This window comes from Manis pentadactyla, chromosome 1 (genome assembly GCF_030020395.1).
Source record: "Manis pentadactyla isolate mManPen7 chromosome 1, mManPen7.hap1, whole genome shotgun sequence".
In the NCBI taxonomy this organism is placed as follows: Eukaryota; Metazoa; Chordata; class Mammalia; order Pholidota; family Manidae; genus Manis; species Manis pentadactyla.
The window spans coordinates 164,544,595-164,563,324 of record NC_080019.1 but is presented as its reverse complement, the minus strand read 5'-3'; the positions used below and the strand labels follow the sequence as shown (position 1 = coordinate 164,563,324).

At 39.7% G+C, this 18,730-nt stretch overlaps 1 protein-coding gene across 1 annotated transcript in view; it reads right to left on the bottom strand.

Annotated features, from left to right (window-relative positions):
- Window positions 1-11,267: 11,267 nt before the first annotated feature.
- The window catches only part of BBX (BBX high mobility group box domain containing), a 260,911-nt gene continuing 253,448 nt past the window's right edge, over window positions 11,268-18,730 (bottom strand). The window contains exon 18 of the mRNA XM_036930771.2: window positions 11,268-17,100. Within this exon, the coding sequence (XP_036786666.2) occupies window positions 17,013-17,100 (88 nt within the window). The 3' untranslated portion in view covers window positions 11,268-17,012. The remainder of the gene's footprint in view (window positions 17,101-18,730) is intronic.

The window sequence follows — 18,730 nt, the reverse complement described above, 5'->3', positions numbered from 1 at the left end:
TTGTCTGTTCTGGGGACCAGAGCCCTCTCACCCCCGGGTCTCAGCTGGCATATAGGCCCCCTTGGGTATAAATAAGGGGGAGATGGTATCAACACAGGCACGTCTGCCACCTGCTCAGTGGCTCAGCCAGTGAATCACCTTCCCTCCCAAGCCTTCAGGACCTGGTTTCTGAATGTAGAGGCCAGGTTAAGCAGGGGGCAGCGGGAAGTGGAGTCAAGTGTGTGAGGCCAGTGTCATCAGGCTAGACATGAGTTTCCTGGGAATTCAAAGTAGGTGGGGGGGGGCTCACTCTGGGAAAAGCCAGGTGTCTCTCCAGGGGCGGAGCCTCGGTGGGGACAGTGCACGCAGCCCTGGCCGAAAGTGGAATTCGCTGCAACAGCAGCCGGCACAGTGTGGCTGAGGCCCACACCCTTCTTGCCCTCCCCTCCACTGGAGTCCATCTTCTCCAACCCCAGGCCCCCTGTGAGGAGCTTACACAGTCCTGATTCCTATTCAACTGTTTTCTAAGGTTTGTTGACTAATATTGAAGACAGATTCCAACTCCCTAAAGAGGGCAGGTATGGAGCAATGTCAACAGCATTAATGTTCTACAAACATGAGATATGTTTAACTCAAATATTTAAATACAAATGCTCTGTTTGGTACCAAGTACAGATGAAGATGCTTTGCTGCTTTTATCTGCTGAGGGCTTGTGAGACCTATCAACATTATCAAACAGCCACAAACACTTTCCCTGGAAAAAACCAGTGGGGTGCCATGTACTGACCCTGATTTTTTTCTAAATTGTGTGTTGAGTGTGGGTTTTTTCCCCCTGAAGTGTGTCTCTCTGCTTCTGACAGGCCTGCAGTGTGCTGTCATCACCAGGCAGACCCTGGAGGCAGGCCACACCTGGGGCCTGATTACAGCTCTGCCCTGCCCTTCAGACCGACAGCCCGCTCCTCTCAAGGTCAGAGCCCAGTGTACTCTGCCCAGCTGCACATATGGTCCCTCCTTGGAAGCCTTTCATATTCTGGGCTGGAGCTGGCTGAAAAGTACCAAGTCGTAACACCCTCACCCTTTAGCTCAGACCAAACGGGGAAGCCCGATCCAGACTTTTGGAAACCAGGATTGAAATGAAAATTTTCATTTCATTAAAAATGAAAAAACAATATGATTTCTTCCCCACCATATATTTCAAAATAATATACTAAGATGTAAAATAAGTCTTGAGTATACCGGTGACATGGATGAGTTCATAGCTATCCTGTGCCAGATAACTTCTGCTTGCTGTCCTGGGCCCCTCTCCGCCCCTCTCCATCCTACTGTGTGCTGGGAGGTCAAGTGAACTAACTGTTTCAACAAGTTCTCTTGCTCTTAGTTCCAGCTGGGTTTGGCCAATGTGGGGAAAGAGCTGGCGATGGAAGGAGGGAGCGGTGAAGTCGTCGTCACTGTGTGCTGGCTGCGGCTCTCTGCTCTCTCCCCTCTCCACCCTGCTCCGTGTGTCTTCAAGTTCATGGTGCCTTCAGGCCTGGGAGGCAGCGGGGGCTACAACGCCCAATGTTCACAGCCCACAGTCCCTGCACTATCTTTAGTGGTTTCCCTCTACCTTGGTAAATAGTTCCCTTATACTACTTACATGTGACAGATTTGATTGTACCATCTATTTCCTGCTTTCCTGCTGGGAATTAACTAATAAAACATCAAATGTCAAATTCTTTAATGTATGTTTCTTTTGGTGCCTCAGCTTTGTTAATGACTTAAGAATACCCTGAATCTTTTCTTTGGGTAAACCAGTGCCTCGAGTGAAAGCCGGGCTGTAATGCAAAGAGGTCTCAAATCTCCCAGGTAAGAGCATGTACCCCTACATCATTACAGCATTACAGCGGGGCAGATGTACTCAAGTGCTGACAGCCACGGGCAGCCGATGTAGAGAGGAACAGGACGGGAATATTAAAAGGCAAAAGAATCAGTAGTTTTCTTACAAAATTCAACCAGTGATTATAATTTCTAATTTAGTATTACTGAAGATCATAAATAATTTGTTATGAAAATCAAATTAAATAAACATAATTGGAATTTCAGCAATGCCAGCTGAAACCTTGAGAAGAGCCTCAAACGTTGTAGAGAAACAAGATTAAATTAGATTTGTAATGTTTGTGCTCACATGGAAACCCATCAGGCCTTCTTCCTGTCTTTATGCCATGGTCTTTCTGCTTCTTGCAGACATCAAACAAGGCTAGTCCCTTTTCCACAGTGAAAGATGTGTTGGTCTTCAATATCCCTTCTGATTGCAATCTGATCCCATAGATACAGAGTTCAGATGACAGCTTGATTACTGGCTTAGAAGTCTCCTCCTTTGGGAAGCCTTCACTTCTCTCTACTGTGCTCCTCAGGCATTTAAAGGATTGTTATTTTTTATTGTAATTCTTGGGTTTCTCATCTTCTCAACTTTCTAACGGGTCGTGATTTTGTTGAGGCAGAAATGAGGCCTTCCACCTATGTCCCACATGAAACTCACTCCCCCACTTTCAGTGAGCTCAGTAAATATTTGCTGAGTGGATAAACGAATCCATGAGAGAGTTAAGGTCTGTCACCTCTCAAGATAGATTACTACTTCTTACATTTTTTTTCCAGGTCCTAGTAAATGTCTTATTACTTCCAGACCTGATATAAAATGGGTATCACGATCAGGATAAGGTTTGTAAGTCGTTTTTTCTAAATCTAAAATACTGAATTGGATTAGTCAAGAAGAACAAGGCACAGCAACCTCTCCTTTCAGCAGCATCTGGACTTTATTATGAATATACTTTTTAAAACATTAGTTTATATTTGGAACCAAGGGCGAGCACCTGTGAAACTGGGGCAGCTGTCCTCCACAGAGGAGAACTTTATTTTCATTTAGATGCAGTGTTGAATAATTTTTTTGTAAATGGGCCAATTCAGGAAAAGGAGAAGTTTACCAATAACTTTTATTTTCCATCTAAAATAGAAAAAAAGAATAAAATAGCCTTGTTGAGTCCCAAAGGAGGGAAACTTTTTTATTATTTTTATTTTTTTTTACTTAGTTTATTTACTTTATTAAATAAAAGAATGTCAGTGAGGAAAATAACATGGCTTTTTAGCCACCACACTGTTTCTCTTTGGTGATATTTGTGAAGTACCTATATGTTTAATTAATAGACTTTATTGTTTATACTGGTTTTAGGTTTGCAGAAAAACTGAGCAGAAATTACACAGAAATCCTATACACCTTCTCACTCTCTCAGCCCTCCACCAGTTTCCCCTATCATTAACAGCTTGTATTAGTGTGGTGCATTTGCTACGATTGGGGAATAAATACTGATAGATTATTATTCATTAAAGTTCACCTTACCTGAGAGTTCACTCTTTGTGGTATATGTTCTTTGGGTCTTGACAAGTGCAAAATGTCGTGTATCGACCATTACAATATTATACAGAATAGTTTTACTACCTAAAATTCTCCATGTTTCATCTCCTTAGCCCTTCTCTAACCACTGATGCTTTCGCTCTTTAGTTTTGCCCATTACAGAATGTCATTTAGTTGAAATCATTAGGGAGATAACCATTTCAGATTGGTTTCTTTAACTTAGCCATAGGCATTTAAAGTTCCTCTATATTTTTCCTAGCTTGAGAACTCGTATCTAATAAAGGACTTGTATTCAAACTATAGAAAGAGCTCTTAAAACCAACAATAAAGCAACCCAACCAAGGAGAAGACAAAAATCTGAACAGCCACCTCACAGAAGATGGTAAATAAGCATAAGAAAAGATGCTCAACATCCTTTGTCATTAAGGACTTGCAAAATAACACAACAACAGAATACTATTATATTCTTACTAGAATGGCCAAAAATACAGTCAACACCAAGTGATGATGAGGATGTGGATCAACTAGAACTCTCATTCATTGCTGGGGGGAATGCAAAATGGAGCATGACCTTGAAACAAATTGCAGTTTCTTACAAAGCTAAACCTAGGCTTACCATACAATCCAACAATTGTTCCCTTAGTTACTTAAATGAGTTGCAAACTTATAACCACGCAAAAACCTGTACATGATGTTTATAGGAGCTAAATAAATAAATAAATGCCCAAAATTGGAAGCAATTAAAATCTCTCTCCACAGGTGAATGTATAAACAAATGGTGGTACATCCATGCAATGGAATATTATTCAGTGCTAAAAAGAAATGTATTTGCAAGTATTTTGTCATTTATGGCTTCTTTTTGATCTCTTAAAGCTTGGTAATTTTTTAACCATTACATTTGTAGATAGCATTTTACATTTAGAAGATTTATTCAAGTGTAATATCTCACTGAATCCACAAAATGGAAATAGACACTATGTCCACATTAGAGATGTGGAAACACAGAGGTGAGGGGATTTGATTCTGGTCACGCAGGAATTCAGGGTGGGGCAGGAGTTGTGGGGTAAGGTCTGCCTCCATCAGTGCGATTTTTTTGGTTGTCTGTGGTCTGCTGGCTCTGTGCTCACTAGGTGCTACAGAGCTGTACAAGATAGCTCTCCCTCCTCCAGCTGAGGATGTCTGTGTTCTGTCTGCGCTGGACTGAAGATTTATATTAGAGAGAATCCTGGTTTTCAGAGATCCTACATTTGGCAGTCTTCACCCCGAATCTCCCACACAGGGTAATTCTCTCTGCTAGTTCTCAGCCTCCATCTTGGGGGCCTGTAGTCAGGGTCCCAGGTACTTGAGACACGAGATTTCAAAATATTTTTTTCAGAGCCCAAGGTGATCTGGCAAAAAATGAAACAATAACAACAATACATAACATAAAAATGAAACCATGTGTCTTTGTGAACTGACATACTGCATTTTGGCTCAAATGTGAACACATTTACCAGGCACTGCTGATCAACATCTTACTCTGTAAGTCTCAGCTGCTTGGGAGGCGGGTACCCCATCTCGAGGTCATCGGCACATCGGGAAGCTGCATAAACCTTTTCAGCGTACCCTGGTGTAGTAGGGGAACTCTGAGGACAGCCCTGCACTGTGGATGATCCCAGCATCAGCCCTGAACAGGGACCCACAGGCCAACTGGACCCACCTGGATGGGCAGATCCAGCCAAAGGCTGTACTGGGGCCTTTCCTAAGCCTAAAGAGTGAAGGCCCCTTTTTTCTTGTTCTTGCCGAGTCAGATTAAATAAAGACAGTATCAGCATTACAAAGAACTCAATGGAGTGGTTAATGGTGATGTCAATAGGAATCTGGCAGCATCTGTGAAGATAATATGAGAGAAATCAAGAGTTGATGACAGTTCATTCAGATAGCAAAACTGGTTCTGGTTATACTAGCTGTAATTGGCTTCCCTGCCTGCAAAACTGTCACAGTGATTCCAATGGAGTTGGTTACATAAGTGGAAAAATCTGACTCCTTGATAACATGTTTCAGTTGCAAACTCCTTAAATGACACTCAAAGTCCTTCCAGTAAGAGAAATTTCCTCCATACGAAGGGAGAAGTTATTTGAAAACAGTGCTCCTAGTAAGGTTATTTATGTTCATTGGGCTAATGGTTTTTGTCCATTAATACATTTAAATTGCTTTTCATTTTACAGCTATGCTTCACTATCACTTTTCAGAAAGTCACTTCTCTTCCTCTGTATAGCTGGCAATTTCCTCAAGTGTGCGATGACAGTATTGTCCTTTTGAAGTCATTTGAAACAGACCCGATTTCATCCATCTCAGGAGAATATGCACTGGCTAATAATCATAGTCAAATGGTAAGTACAAATGAACTCAGGCCTCCTGGTAGTTCCGCTCTCTCCCTCTGGTTCCCTGGAGGCCTTTTTGCAGGGCAATGGTGCACCTGCTGAGCTGGACGGAGCCAGATGTTCAGCCTGAGACATGTATGAGAAACTGGTCCTTCCACTCAGGTGTAAGAAATGCAAGGAGGTTAGAGGACACACTCTACAAATGGTTTATAAACTGAGTCATGCTTATCTAATATGGATGCCAAAGAAACGGAGGCACCATAGAAATGGCTGATACAACCTTGTGCAGATTACTCAGTTAAACTGGCAGTTCAGGGAAAATGGGAAAAAATGTATTCTTTTAAGACTGGAAAAGGTGGATCAGGCCTTGAAGCGTGCAGTGAACTTGAAGCATATGTAATGCTAATTAAACATCGTAGGTAGTAAGTACAACATAAGTGCTGCAAAATAGTAGCTTTATTTTAAAAACAGAGGTGAAGAGGGTGGGAAAAGTGCCCATCTGTTAGCGTCTATGTCCTGGGGGTACGAAGTCATTGTTTATATGAAAATGGATCATGCTTCTGCCTGATTTTCAAACTAAGAATGGTGCGTGTATATTGGAAGTTTTGAAAGTAAAAGGTTTAAGCTAACATGAGGTTGACATTCGAGTTAGAAAGGTTTAACCTTATTGTAAAATGGACTGGGAAGAAAATAAAAGGGACCAAGCAGTGTGAACTGGGTTGCTCATCTGAGGCAGTTTTATCCCTGAGACCTTGGCTCTCTTCCCAGATCTGGAGGCTGGTGAAGGCAGCCAGTGCTCCCAAGCAGGGAGAGAGGACCTGTTGGGAAAAACGGTTCCCTGCTTCGTGACGGGGCGTCCTCCTGGCCCTGCTTGCTGTGTGGTCTTGGCACTTGGTGGGCTCTGGCTGTCTCTTGCTGCAGGTGAGGGCCTGCTCTTCCCCAGGAAATATTATTCATCAGCTAATTGATGACTCAGTTCATCTTGCTACCACCAATTACTGACGCTGCTCTCTGCAGTAGGCTCAAAAGCTGAGACAGATTCTAAAATAGATCTTTGGCTGAGGAGCAGGTGGCGGCGGTGGCAGGCTAGAATGTCACACAGAGGCAACTCCGAAGAGAAGAGTGCGTACCCAGACCAGAAAACCATTTGTTTCTTAAAAGAAGGCATATGGAATATTGGATGTGTGGGTAGGAGTGAAAGAGGAACCCAAAAAAAGCAATTCGCATGGATAAATGCCCATATATAGGAGAGCAGATCTGGTCGGTTGCCAGTCTGAGCGGTGTCCTCGGGAGGACTGTGGCATGCTTAAAGGACTCAACCCTTCTGCAAATCCCTTCGAATTTCAGGTGCCAGATGAGGTGGGTTTTGGGAGGAGTTTGAAGACCGATGTCTTCCTGTTGCTTTGGCCTTGGTCCTCACACACACTAGGTCCTCAGGAAATGTTGCTCCATATGTGAGCAACTCTTTTAACATCAGATCTTTGGGAAGTGGGGAGCTTTTGATCACTGACTGAGTCTCTGGGGGGCCACAGACAGAGGCTGTTGAACTTGCTAAATTTCTGAAGCTTTTCTGAATTCATACGTGAATCACTGTGCAGTTGACATACCTAAAAAAAAATCTTGCTTCTTATAGCAGATTATTCTGGAATTCAAAGAAAGAATTCCTTCACCTATTGATGCCTAAAAAGGGGATTTTCTTATGGCCATATTGAGTTATATGTTTAGTTTAATAAGTAGATACACAGCCTTCCATACTCCCAAAGGGGAAGTAATCTTGCAGAGTCTTAGATAAGAATAGGTACTTCCTATAGTAAATCCTTTCAAAGACTGAAGATTAGCAAATGAAGGCTCATGTGCCTAATTTAGACCCAAACTGGAATGGTGGCAACACACGTCAAAAATGAGGATGCTTCAAAATAGCTCCTTTTTCTCCAAGAACCCTCCTGGAGCAAAGGATGTCTTGAGTCTTTCACCTGCCATAAAAACCTTACAGATATTCTCAGTGGAGAACAGAATAACAAAAGGAAATCTGTGACAGCTTTTGTGAGTGGAGGGTGCAGAAGTGGGAAGGTGCGCCATTACTAATGAAAAATGCAGTGACTTACAGAGACTACATTTCAGCAATATGGAAGAGCTGGGGGGCGGGGGGTGAGGAGGGAGGGAGACGCCAAGGGAGAAGGAAAGGCCGGGAATCACTATCTGGCTGACAGAATTACCCAACTCGGAGGCCAAATGCTTACATTGTGGTGTTTGGCTGTGTAATTGCAAATATTCCAAGGCCAGGCCAGGGCTGCTGTTAATGGCCTCACTGCGTGGCATCAGTGCCGGAACCAGCACACCCCAGGACATGCATGAAGGAAACATGCTGCACCATGGATCTTCCCCAGAGATTTTCATCACATTTGTGTCATTCTCAGGGATCTGTGGCCTGGTCTTAGTAGCTTCCTTCCTGAGTGCCAAGATCTCTTCATGAGAGTTCTCAAAGAGTAAAATTCTTTTCAAGTAGAACAGTAACATATACTCATTTTTTTTCCCCTTTAGGTCTTTAAATACAGATTATCAATTTTCACATGAGTTTATATGTAACCTCTTCCCGACAGCGTTGATCCCCATGCCCAGTCCCATCTGTACTGCATTTCAGAAAGTGATGGATGTCTCTAAATCCTACTGGACTACGCTGCTCCCCTCCCCACCCCCAGGAGACTGTCTGGTTGGTAGTTAGCAGATATACCCATTAGTGAGCCCACTGCAGATCTGCTGAAAGACTGGATGGTAACAGAGGCAACTGAATGGCCATGAGACAAGAGGAACAGGTCATTCTTCTGGAGCTAAGGCAAGTAAGGTGAGATAATTTTTACTGGCTTGTAAACAAAGAAGTGGAACCAAGCACTTACTAATCAATTTTATTCTGATACAGTTTTGATATTGATTGATACACAATACAGGTTTAATGTGGGTGAGTGTATTAAATAACTCATATTCTATTTACAGAAAAGTTTTCGATTTTTGAGGACTCATGCAGAATATCACTTTTATTTTTAATATACTGCTAAAAACACCTAAGCCAAGATATAATACGGAGGAAGTGAGAATTTTAAATTAATTTATAAAACATTATATTTCTCAAGTATTTATCTCAAGGATTATATAATATCTTGGAGGAAAAAAATATAAATTATATCAATTCTGACTTTCTATTATTCTTCAAAGTAGATGGCAAAACATTACCTATTTTTTATTTACCATTTTATTTCTGTCTGTATATACTTTTTCAGTGCTTTTATGTTTGTTTCTGGAAGATATGAATTGTATCTGTTTAATTTACCTTTGATAAGCATCACAGATATGATGCCCAATAGCAGAAAATGAGGAAAAAATAATCATTATACTTGAGCATATTTCCTGGAAATATTTCCACGCTGGCTTTAAAACCATTGTAACTTTTGGACATCCAACTTTCAAGACCTATTTGTATGAACTTCCCCCTTTCCCCTTTCATCCTCCATCATTCTCAAGAAACTTGGAATTCTCATGTTTTTTTTTGACTGCAATAAACGACCCTGAGACAAAATGACCTTTTGTAAAATTCTCTAGAGTTAGGGACCTCCAAGTGGGGTGAGCCTTTAGAGTAGGAATTATAAATTCTCTCTTCCAGCAAGGGATTTCATTTTATGCTTTAATTTCTGGCCTGTTGACTCAGGATTTACTATTTTTAATCTTTGTTACCCTGCCTTTGAGTTCATCTAAAATTTTGTCTTTACCTCTCCTCTACAACAGATTTCACTCTTGCAAGTCAGAGAGGAACACGTAGTGGGAAGAGGATTGGAGGGGAGAGTGTGAAGGACATACAAGTTCATAAAAGTTTTATATAAAACTATAGAAGTTTTAGCACTTTGGCCTTTTTAGACATTAAGTCTGTAAAAAAAGAAATTTAGTAAATACCAAAGTAAGACAAAAATTAAAAATTAAAAAAATAAAATGACATACTAAGAAAGGCTCTGATTAAAATTTCTTTAGAGGAAATTAGATAACTACTTTGAACAGTGTTTCCTAATTCAAAATGCTCTTCACCCCAGCACTATTATTCTTGTGGCTCATGGATTTTTTTGCTTTGGACAGGAAATGTATTTTTGGAATCATGAGGTGATACATAAAAAAAATTGGTTCATATCAAAATACTTGTTCTTAAAGGCTGTATCTGAACTATTTACACATGAAATCACACTTCTGGGATATGCTTATCTTGGGTAGGGGAATGAAATGGAGGAAAGTAGGTGAAATACAGATGAAACAGGAACTGAGAAAATGTTATTTGTTGAAGCTGGGTCATGGGTACATAGAATTCAATATACTAGCCTCTCCACTTTATCATATATTTGAAAATTTCTGTAATTTCAGAACAGTGAAAAGTCTTCTAATAAATTATGATTAACAATTTTACCATCTTTCAGCATGCACGGAATGGAGTCAGTGGTATGTTTTAGCTCACTTATTGATAAGAACATATTTTTTCTCCCTGCAAGAGATTTCATGTTCTATCCAAAAGGACAGATTTAATTGTATAATAAATGTAGGCCCATAAAACTACACACATGTATATTCTGTCACCTTTTTTCTAACAGAATTTATATCCTTTGGTATGGTGCCCCACAGTCACATTTTATTCTCAGTAATTCAAAGTAAGTTTGCTGGAGTAATAGAAAATTTAATTCATCACACGGACTGATTTTATAGAAAAATCTTCAAATGTGACACACATAAGTATGAGTTAGCTATATGAATTTAACCAATTCTGAGTTTCCGACAACATCAAATCTCCTGCAACAGCTTATCCTAATGCATCAGGCCCTTATAAGTTTATTTTGAATAAGTCATACTTAACATCTGCTTTGAATATACTTAAATTTATCAACCTTCAAGCTGGAATAAGTAAAATCAACTGCTATTTAATGGGCTTTCTTTTACAGGCCCCAACCCAACATTTCCATATGTATATTCTCTTTTCATCCTAACAGTGGTGTGAGGTGGTATTACCACCACCATTGTTAGAAAACCCAATGAGAAATGGGTGGGGCCAGACTTGGAAGCCAAGTCTGTTTGATTGCAAAGCTCATGATAATTATACTATATATGCATATTTATACACTATGTGTGTGTATGCTATTCCAAAGGATAAAAAAAAAATTCCCAAGGTTCTAAGAATCAGGAACATTGTATTCAGCACACTTGAAAGTTAGTCTTAATGGTGTCGATTCTACAGTTTTATTACAGGTCGCACTTCCCAGGGAGGCTCTCCACCTGAGTAGCATATCTTCTGATGTGACTTAAGCAGGTCTTCTTTCTTCTGTTGGACTGATTTCTGCTCCACACATGGAAAAGCAACCACAGTTGCTCAGAGAATGATGGATTTCAGGCAAATAATTTAGGGAAGACGAGCATTTGACTTTCTGAAATAGCTTAAGTATCTTAGTTTTATTAAAGTATTTTCCCTCTTTTCAGTGGATATGGTATATTGAAGGCATGTACTCTATGGCCAGTAGTATGAACATAAAGAAATATATTTGAATAATATCTTTAAAATATTTCAAATTTTTATTAAATATTTTTATTCAGTTTTAAGATCACAGTTAAAGTACTTTAGCATGTTATACACATGACTTACATGTGCAATTTTTAGAAATATCAAATTAAGTATAAGATTTTGAAGAAATTATATAAATGTGTATATTGACTTTAACTACACATACATCTAAGAAAGCAATAATTCTGTTGTACCATTAAGTGGAAATCATTTATTACATGGCATGTTTACACCAACTCTAAAGAGAACCAAGCCAATTTCCGAAAGCAAAAAAATGAGCGATTCAGTCATGCTGAAACTGTCAATGGGCTTAAGATCAGGTAGCCAAATGAAGCTGTTATTTTATGACATGTAAGTGAGCAATTCAAGCCTATGAGAGAAGTTAATAATCTAGTATGTGGGATCTCAGGTGGTTTTTATTTTTCTTGACAAATTCCTGAGAGCAAGAGACTTTAGTGCTAACGAAATGAAAATGTTGCCAAGCATGTGCAGAGCTCCAGATCACAAGCCTTCCCTACCCCTAGTTCCGCCACCTGTAGAGCTGAGGCACTAATGTGAGGTGTCAGGGGACACGAGGCAGCCCCTCTGGGGGCCAAGAAGGGAGATCAGTGTTAGTCTGTGAAACACCCACGCCTCTGTGATTCAGGTTAGAGTTTGTGAGGTAAGATCTGCGGTGTGGGTGGGAGGGCTCAAGGGGCATAATGAATTCAATCCGTGTTACTCAGTAACCGGTTCTGGCCCAAGTCATTAGGGAGTCTTTGGAAATAGTAGTAATGTCACAATAACTAGTTCTGTGTATAAATATAAGTTTGAGGGCAGGATCAGTTTTGACCACTGACTGCAAGAAGGAAACAGTGGCCACAGAACTTTTAAGGGAAGGTTTCCTCTTTCAGTTTATGACTATAAATCATACCACTCTAAGTAAAATTTGGCCAGGAGAGGAAACACTTTTTGTGAAGAAACGTGTATTTACATTTTTTAAGGAAAGCATAGCACAAATAGATGCAAGGGTACAAGGGGAGTCAAATAGGTTTGTCCTGTTATTATTTGTTGCTTCTTTGTTCTGAAATGTAAGGGAGATACTGTCCCCAGTGAAAAGGACAAGGTCATTGAATATGGAGTCTAATCAGCTTAGCTGTCACTTTCAAACAAAAGCAAAGCTGCCCATCAACCCTGCATACTTCACCAGACACGTCTGGTAAGTTGAACTGAACCATCTCTTTTTTTTTAAATTAAGTATGTTGTTAGTCAATCTAAATAAAATCATTTTTAAAAATCCCAAAACACAAGTAAAAACAAAATCCAAATCTAATTCTTTGGGAATGCTTATATAAATAAAAGCAACTTCTAATTAACAATTAGTACACTCTTTATAAGGTGCAAAATAAGGTCCTATGTGGGGAAGGCTAAGCTTTAATTTCCACCTAGCAGTCAGTCACTCTGAATACTTTATAGGTTAAATGTGGTAACGTTTGCTTCTACGGCCCATTTTCAGCAATACAATGTTCTCTCTGGAGAAGGCATTTTGTGAAGTCAAAACACTGCAGTGGAAAATAGTGGCACTGAAGGTAGAAGCAAAAAAAGATACATTTTCGAAACAGGACTTACTGAAATTGACTTTTAAAGCCGAGGTAGCCCATTAGGATCGGCCTTATAAGAGGGTTCTGTGGAGCAGTGCAAACAAAGGAGAGTCTCTCACAGCATCACGTGCACCCCAACTTTCCCTTCACAGATGGTAATGCCTGGCCTTGTGGGACTTCCTTCCTTTTCCCCGGTGGAGGGGCGATGCTTCTCCTTTACTGTGCGGACGCCGGCCTCCAGCCTGCAGCTGCTGGTCTCAGGAACGCTTGTGATCCATACAGTAGTTGAGCGGGCAGCATGGTCCCACTGCTTCACATTAATGCCAATGCCACAACTTGGAAAGAGCTATTTGCTATTCCCCTGCCCCCAAACCATAGAAACAAAACATGTCATTCAGTGTTCAGCTCACTCCTGGTTCTGTATCAATTTATCATCTGCTTAAGAATTTACACAGATGCAAACATGTTCATACGATGAGCCAAAGATGGCAGAGCACAAACAGAATTGTGTATGACTTGGGCAGGGCATCATCTGACTCGGCAAGAAAACGACGGGGATCGGACACGTTGGACCCTGAACACCCAGACCGATGCAGGCGCTCCTTTACGTGTGTGCACAGTGTCCCATCACCTTTTCCTGCAGCAGTTTTAATGGCAGGAACCAGAATAACAGTGATAACGTGGGAATGACTTTAGCATGGCTTTGAGATGGCACTGACAGAAAGCTCATCTGACAGAATAAAATAAACACATCTCTTGTATTCGTGGGGAAAGGGATGTCAGAATTACAATAGTATGATTTATCCTTTTAAAAGGGCTTTAATGAGTTAACAATTTTGATCTAAAAATCTGGGAATTTGGGTATAAGAACCTGTGCCTTCAATGTGGCTGTGGGACATTTTTTCCTTTTCCTGATCTCATTATAGTTATCCAAACAAATAAAAACTTAAAAAGGATGTCTTACAGTATTTCTTTCTTTCACTCAGCTTCTTAGAGCTGCAGCTTCAGTTACTATAATATACTCTACACACTTCAAAATTACATAGGAAAATACCAAGAACAACTAAATAAATAAAAGCCTAAAGAAAACTGGAACAGTACTGTGTCTCCATTTGAGACTAAATCACCCACTTCCAGCATCAAGAGAAGGGCTAGGATAATTTTTTTTCAAAAGATTTATATACAGGTTTGAATCCAGAAATTAAGGTTAAAAGCATAAATATTGATAATTTCAACTAGATTCAGAATGGTTTCAGAAAGATATGATACAACAATTTAGAATAAAAAAAAGCAGAAGAGCATCATATTTTGGTTTGCTTGAGATATACATAAGGTGCAACAACTTTTTCTCTTGAGGATGCTTGTAGGACAAATGTTAGTGTGGATGGTGTTTGCTGGCAGATTAAGGTACACACCACAGCAATATGATTTTCCAAAAGGAAAAAGAATGAGAAAAATGAAATGACAATGACAAATGGGGGGAGGGGGCACTTACATATTGGCCAGAAGTATTTGTGCTAACACATGTTGTTACCTGAAAATACCAACACCCCCTCCAGGGGATTCAGGGCACAAGAAGAGCACTATCGCCGAAATCAAGACTTCATTCAGAGAAACAACAAGGCGAGTATCTAAAGGACTATAAAGCTTTGCAGGATTTCTGCTACTCTCAGTGCCTAACTGCTTAAAAATTAAGCATTTCTACAAAAAGGTTTTTTTTTTTTCTTAAGTATCTGAAAACAGTCATATCCAGTAGGTTGCCCTCCCACCCCCACCCCTGCCTAAGGGAAAAGCCACTGAGGTTTAGGAAAAGCAGATCAAGTAAGATATTAATCACATAGAAAAAAGTAATATTTTGTTTTGCTTCTTTTTAAAAAAGGTCTCATGAATATACAGCAATCTCTTAAGGAACTCTAGTGAAATGTAATCAGAGGACTGAAGGAGGGTGCTCTGGCAAAAATAGATCTATTCTAATGTGTTCTATAGAATAACGAGTTAGTACCATTGTTGAGGTGCATGTTCTGCACCAAACAATTTTTGTTGTTGGTTTTCAAATTTCTTTTGGACTTTAGCTAATTGTAATTTTTAAATCACTGCTATCAAGCGGTCCAAAAACTCCAACGGCCACCGACATTGGGACCCAGCAATTCTTAAACATTCACTTTGTGTTTCTAAAATTTAGAAAATATTAAAAAAACAACAACAGTAAAAATATTATGCTAAAATCTGGGGCTGCTCACCTGATTTACTTCTAAGTGAATGGGGTTAAGCTTTAACCTCTGATTAACCTTGCTTACGAATTCCTTCTTCCTCTATGCCCACAATAAATATGCATTTTTGAGGACACCATTCCAATGCTCTGCTGCCCTCTTTACCTGCTTTGGGAAAAAACCTCCAAATCTCTGTACTCTTTTTCAATTCTGTTAGTATGTTGTACATATTTTCCAGCACCGAAATAGAAGTAATATCTATAATCATGGAAAGCTAAACCTATCAGTACTAGTAAGAGTCATTTTTTGTATGGCTATTAGGTCAAATTACGATTAGAAAAAAAATCATCATTACAATTCAGTCAAGTATAAATAAGAAAGCTAGATAAAACCTTGTAAACTGTCACCAGTTAAGAGATCTAATTCAAAAGCTTCAAACTCGAGCTAACACTATCAAAATTCTGCCAGTTTGAAAACCAATAAAAATTATTGCTGGAATCCAATAATTAAAATTTGGTAGTTTGTGCTGTGGTGCAAGAGTGGGGAAATACTTTTGTGCTATGGAACAAATACCCTGTAAAATCGGTAGTCTCCGACTAATTTGGATTTATCACTTTGCATGTGTTGCTAGGAAACAGGACACTGGGAACATCAGGTGGTTAAGTCAATATGTTGCATGTTCTAAGCCAGTTAATCCACTTGGCACTGGCATATGTACAGTTGGTTTTATGTTCAAAAGCGACAAAACACAAAAGAAAACAAATTTGCAGGTGCATTTGGGTCTGAGAGTCCCACTCTGGTCAGACATATCTCTCTCATCATTTACTCAATACCCTTAACAACACAAATTGAAAATGGCTCTAAAGACCTGCAGGGCCAGTTAGGCTGTGCATAGCAATTGCTACCCATCCAGTCTGTTTGGGATGAATGTAAAAGGTCTGTAGCTCAAAGTCCACATGAAGTGAGTGTCTTCAATGTGTTCAAAATAGTGAAGTAATACTAAGGTCACTTCTGAATAATATTTTTCTTTTTTTGTTTGTATGAACGATCCATTGGTCACTTAGACCCCCATGTAAAAATAAAAGAATCCTCAAGGCATGAAAACATCAGCAATCTGTAGTCTGACGGACTCATCCCCTGTCTGGGAAAGTATTTGCCACAATTTGCCCCAAGCAAATCCTTCTTGGTCACTCAAGGCTAAGAAAAAAATTCAGGTTGTCAAAATTGTACTATTTTTTTTTTCTCTCTCTCTTTTGCCAGCAAACTACTACTCTGGTGGCAAATGTAAAAGTGCAGAATATATGGACCACGAGGCCGAGCATACACCACTAACAATGGTACATCTGCCTGCCCGTGTTGCTTGGGAGTCTCTAGAGCAGGCTTTCCAATATTATTCTACAATATAAATGTAGGTATAACCTATTATATAAACCATCTTAGAACTTAAATCTCCATGTACAAAAAAGACTAAGAATATCTAATAACTAGTGCAGTGCGTCAGTTTTTGTTTTTTTGTTTTTTGTTTTTGTTTTGAAAGAATAACTAGGTAATATACGAAACTAGTTTCACACTTTCTGGTTGGTAAAAGAGATGCTGGAGAAGCTACAGTAAAGGCAGCCTTTGACCAAGTTACCACCTATTACTGTCAAAAGCCTTCAATAGAAAGCAAAGCTCCAGGATCTTTCTGTTACTGCTTGTTATCAGGTAACATCACCCTCAAAGACTCTGGGTTCCGAAAGAACACACCGGCCCAGGATGCTAACTTCTGCTCCAAGTGAATCTGGGCCATGTTGGGCAGCAAGCACTTGTTTGCAGTCTCTATTTTCCACCACATGGACTCACTAGCATCCCTCGGTAAAGACAAGGCTAGGGTAGTAGGTAAAGCACAATGTTTTACAATTAAAGAGCGCTTCACTGGTCAGCACAGGAAATAAGTACAGGAGCCTGTGGCATTTCTTTTGGCTGTCCATCATGGGTAAGTGGAGTTGACCTCTGACCTCTGTAAAACAAGAGGAAGAAAAAAAATTACTTTTTTTAAATGTTATCAGAAATAGGACAGGATGATGAATAGCCAATAAAAGCTTTCAAACACCTTAACAGCTACTGCTGACTTGTTATGCTGTTCAATTAAAACCATTTGTTCTTAGAGCTTCTTTCTTTTTTTAAGGACTTCTTATCTCAATTCTTCTCACTCAACACTCAACACACACTCTGCCCCTGCACGATCACCACCACTTTGTAGAGATGAAACCTGAAGTACCAACAGATTTGAGGCAATTCCCCAAGAATTTCCATCAAGGGCTGTAGTTCTGGGACTACAGTAGGAGGAACAATCTTCTTCCTGATGCACCCATACTAAAATATGACACATTCCTTACTTGACTTGTCCAAGGGGAAAACTCTCCTATACTAACTGAAAACTTCCAGGCTTATTTCTTAAGATATATAATAACCCCTAACTTAAGCCCAGTAGAAGTGATGGCCCCTGAAGAGAAAGAGAGGTGGACTATGATTCTAAAAAATGAATGAAAACACTGAAACCCTCCTAACTAAAGAGAAGTCTCATAGGCACACAGAGTGAGTGTACAGGGGTAGAAGGTGAGCATGCACTCTGAATTTCACAGTGTGAAAAAATCCAGCTGATTTAGGATAAAGTCAACACATACGGACACGGAACTCTAGACCTAGAAAACTTGTGCAAATTCCCATTATTTGGATTGAACTACACTGGACATACCTGACTTTTCATTCATCTTTTGTTTAATGAGTAGGAAAAGTTTTACTTCACTGGGCTTAAGAAAACTGTTCACAATTCTTGGTATTTTCACACAGCTTCTCATTCCAAAAAGACAGGATTTCCCTGAACTGGCTTACCATGACTAGACAACGTACACTCCCTGCTCTGGCCTACAATGGGCTGAATGCAGAGCACTGTGCTAAAAATATGTGACATGGCAGCAATGTATTCACTGACTTGACCATTTCTATATAATATCTTCTTCAGATTATGCAGAACAAAAGGAGCTATTTTAAGATTCAAACTATATCTGCTCCATAACTTATATCCAAGTTTCTTTCTCTTGACGCACAAAAAAGAAAAAGAATGTAGATAAAGTACAACATTTGGGGATTTTAGAATCCAATGATCACTTAGCCTAAGATATTAGGATTTTAGAAAAACAAAACATGTTATAATCAAACCTCTGGATTAATGAGTTTACTCATGTGGGGATGCTTCAACACCAACTGTTCAATATGTTCAACTCTTTGTTCAAGGAAGACGAAATTAAATGCAATTTTTTTTACCTTTAGGATTGAATAAGTAACAACATTACAAGAGCCAAAAGAATTTTAATAAGTACTGGAAAAGGAAAAAGAAAAAGAAAAAAAAGTGAAAAATTATGAGTACAATGTAAAAAAGAAAAGAGCAACAGGGAGAGAGTGAAACTGGAGTGAAAGCCCAGCTTAAACAATGGGAAAGGAAAAGGAGATGGGTGTACGATGTGGCTGCACCTAACTGGTGGCTCTGGCTCCCAGTGGAAGGGGCCAGAGAGATTCTTCACGGCTGCATGACACGCCGGATGCTTATCAGCACGCCAGAGCCAAGGCAAACACACTGGAGTCCAAAG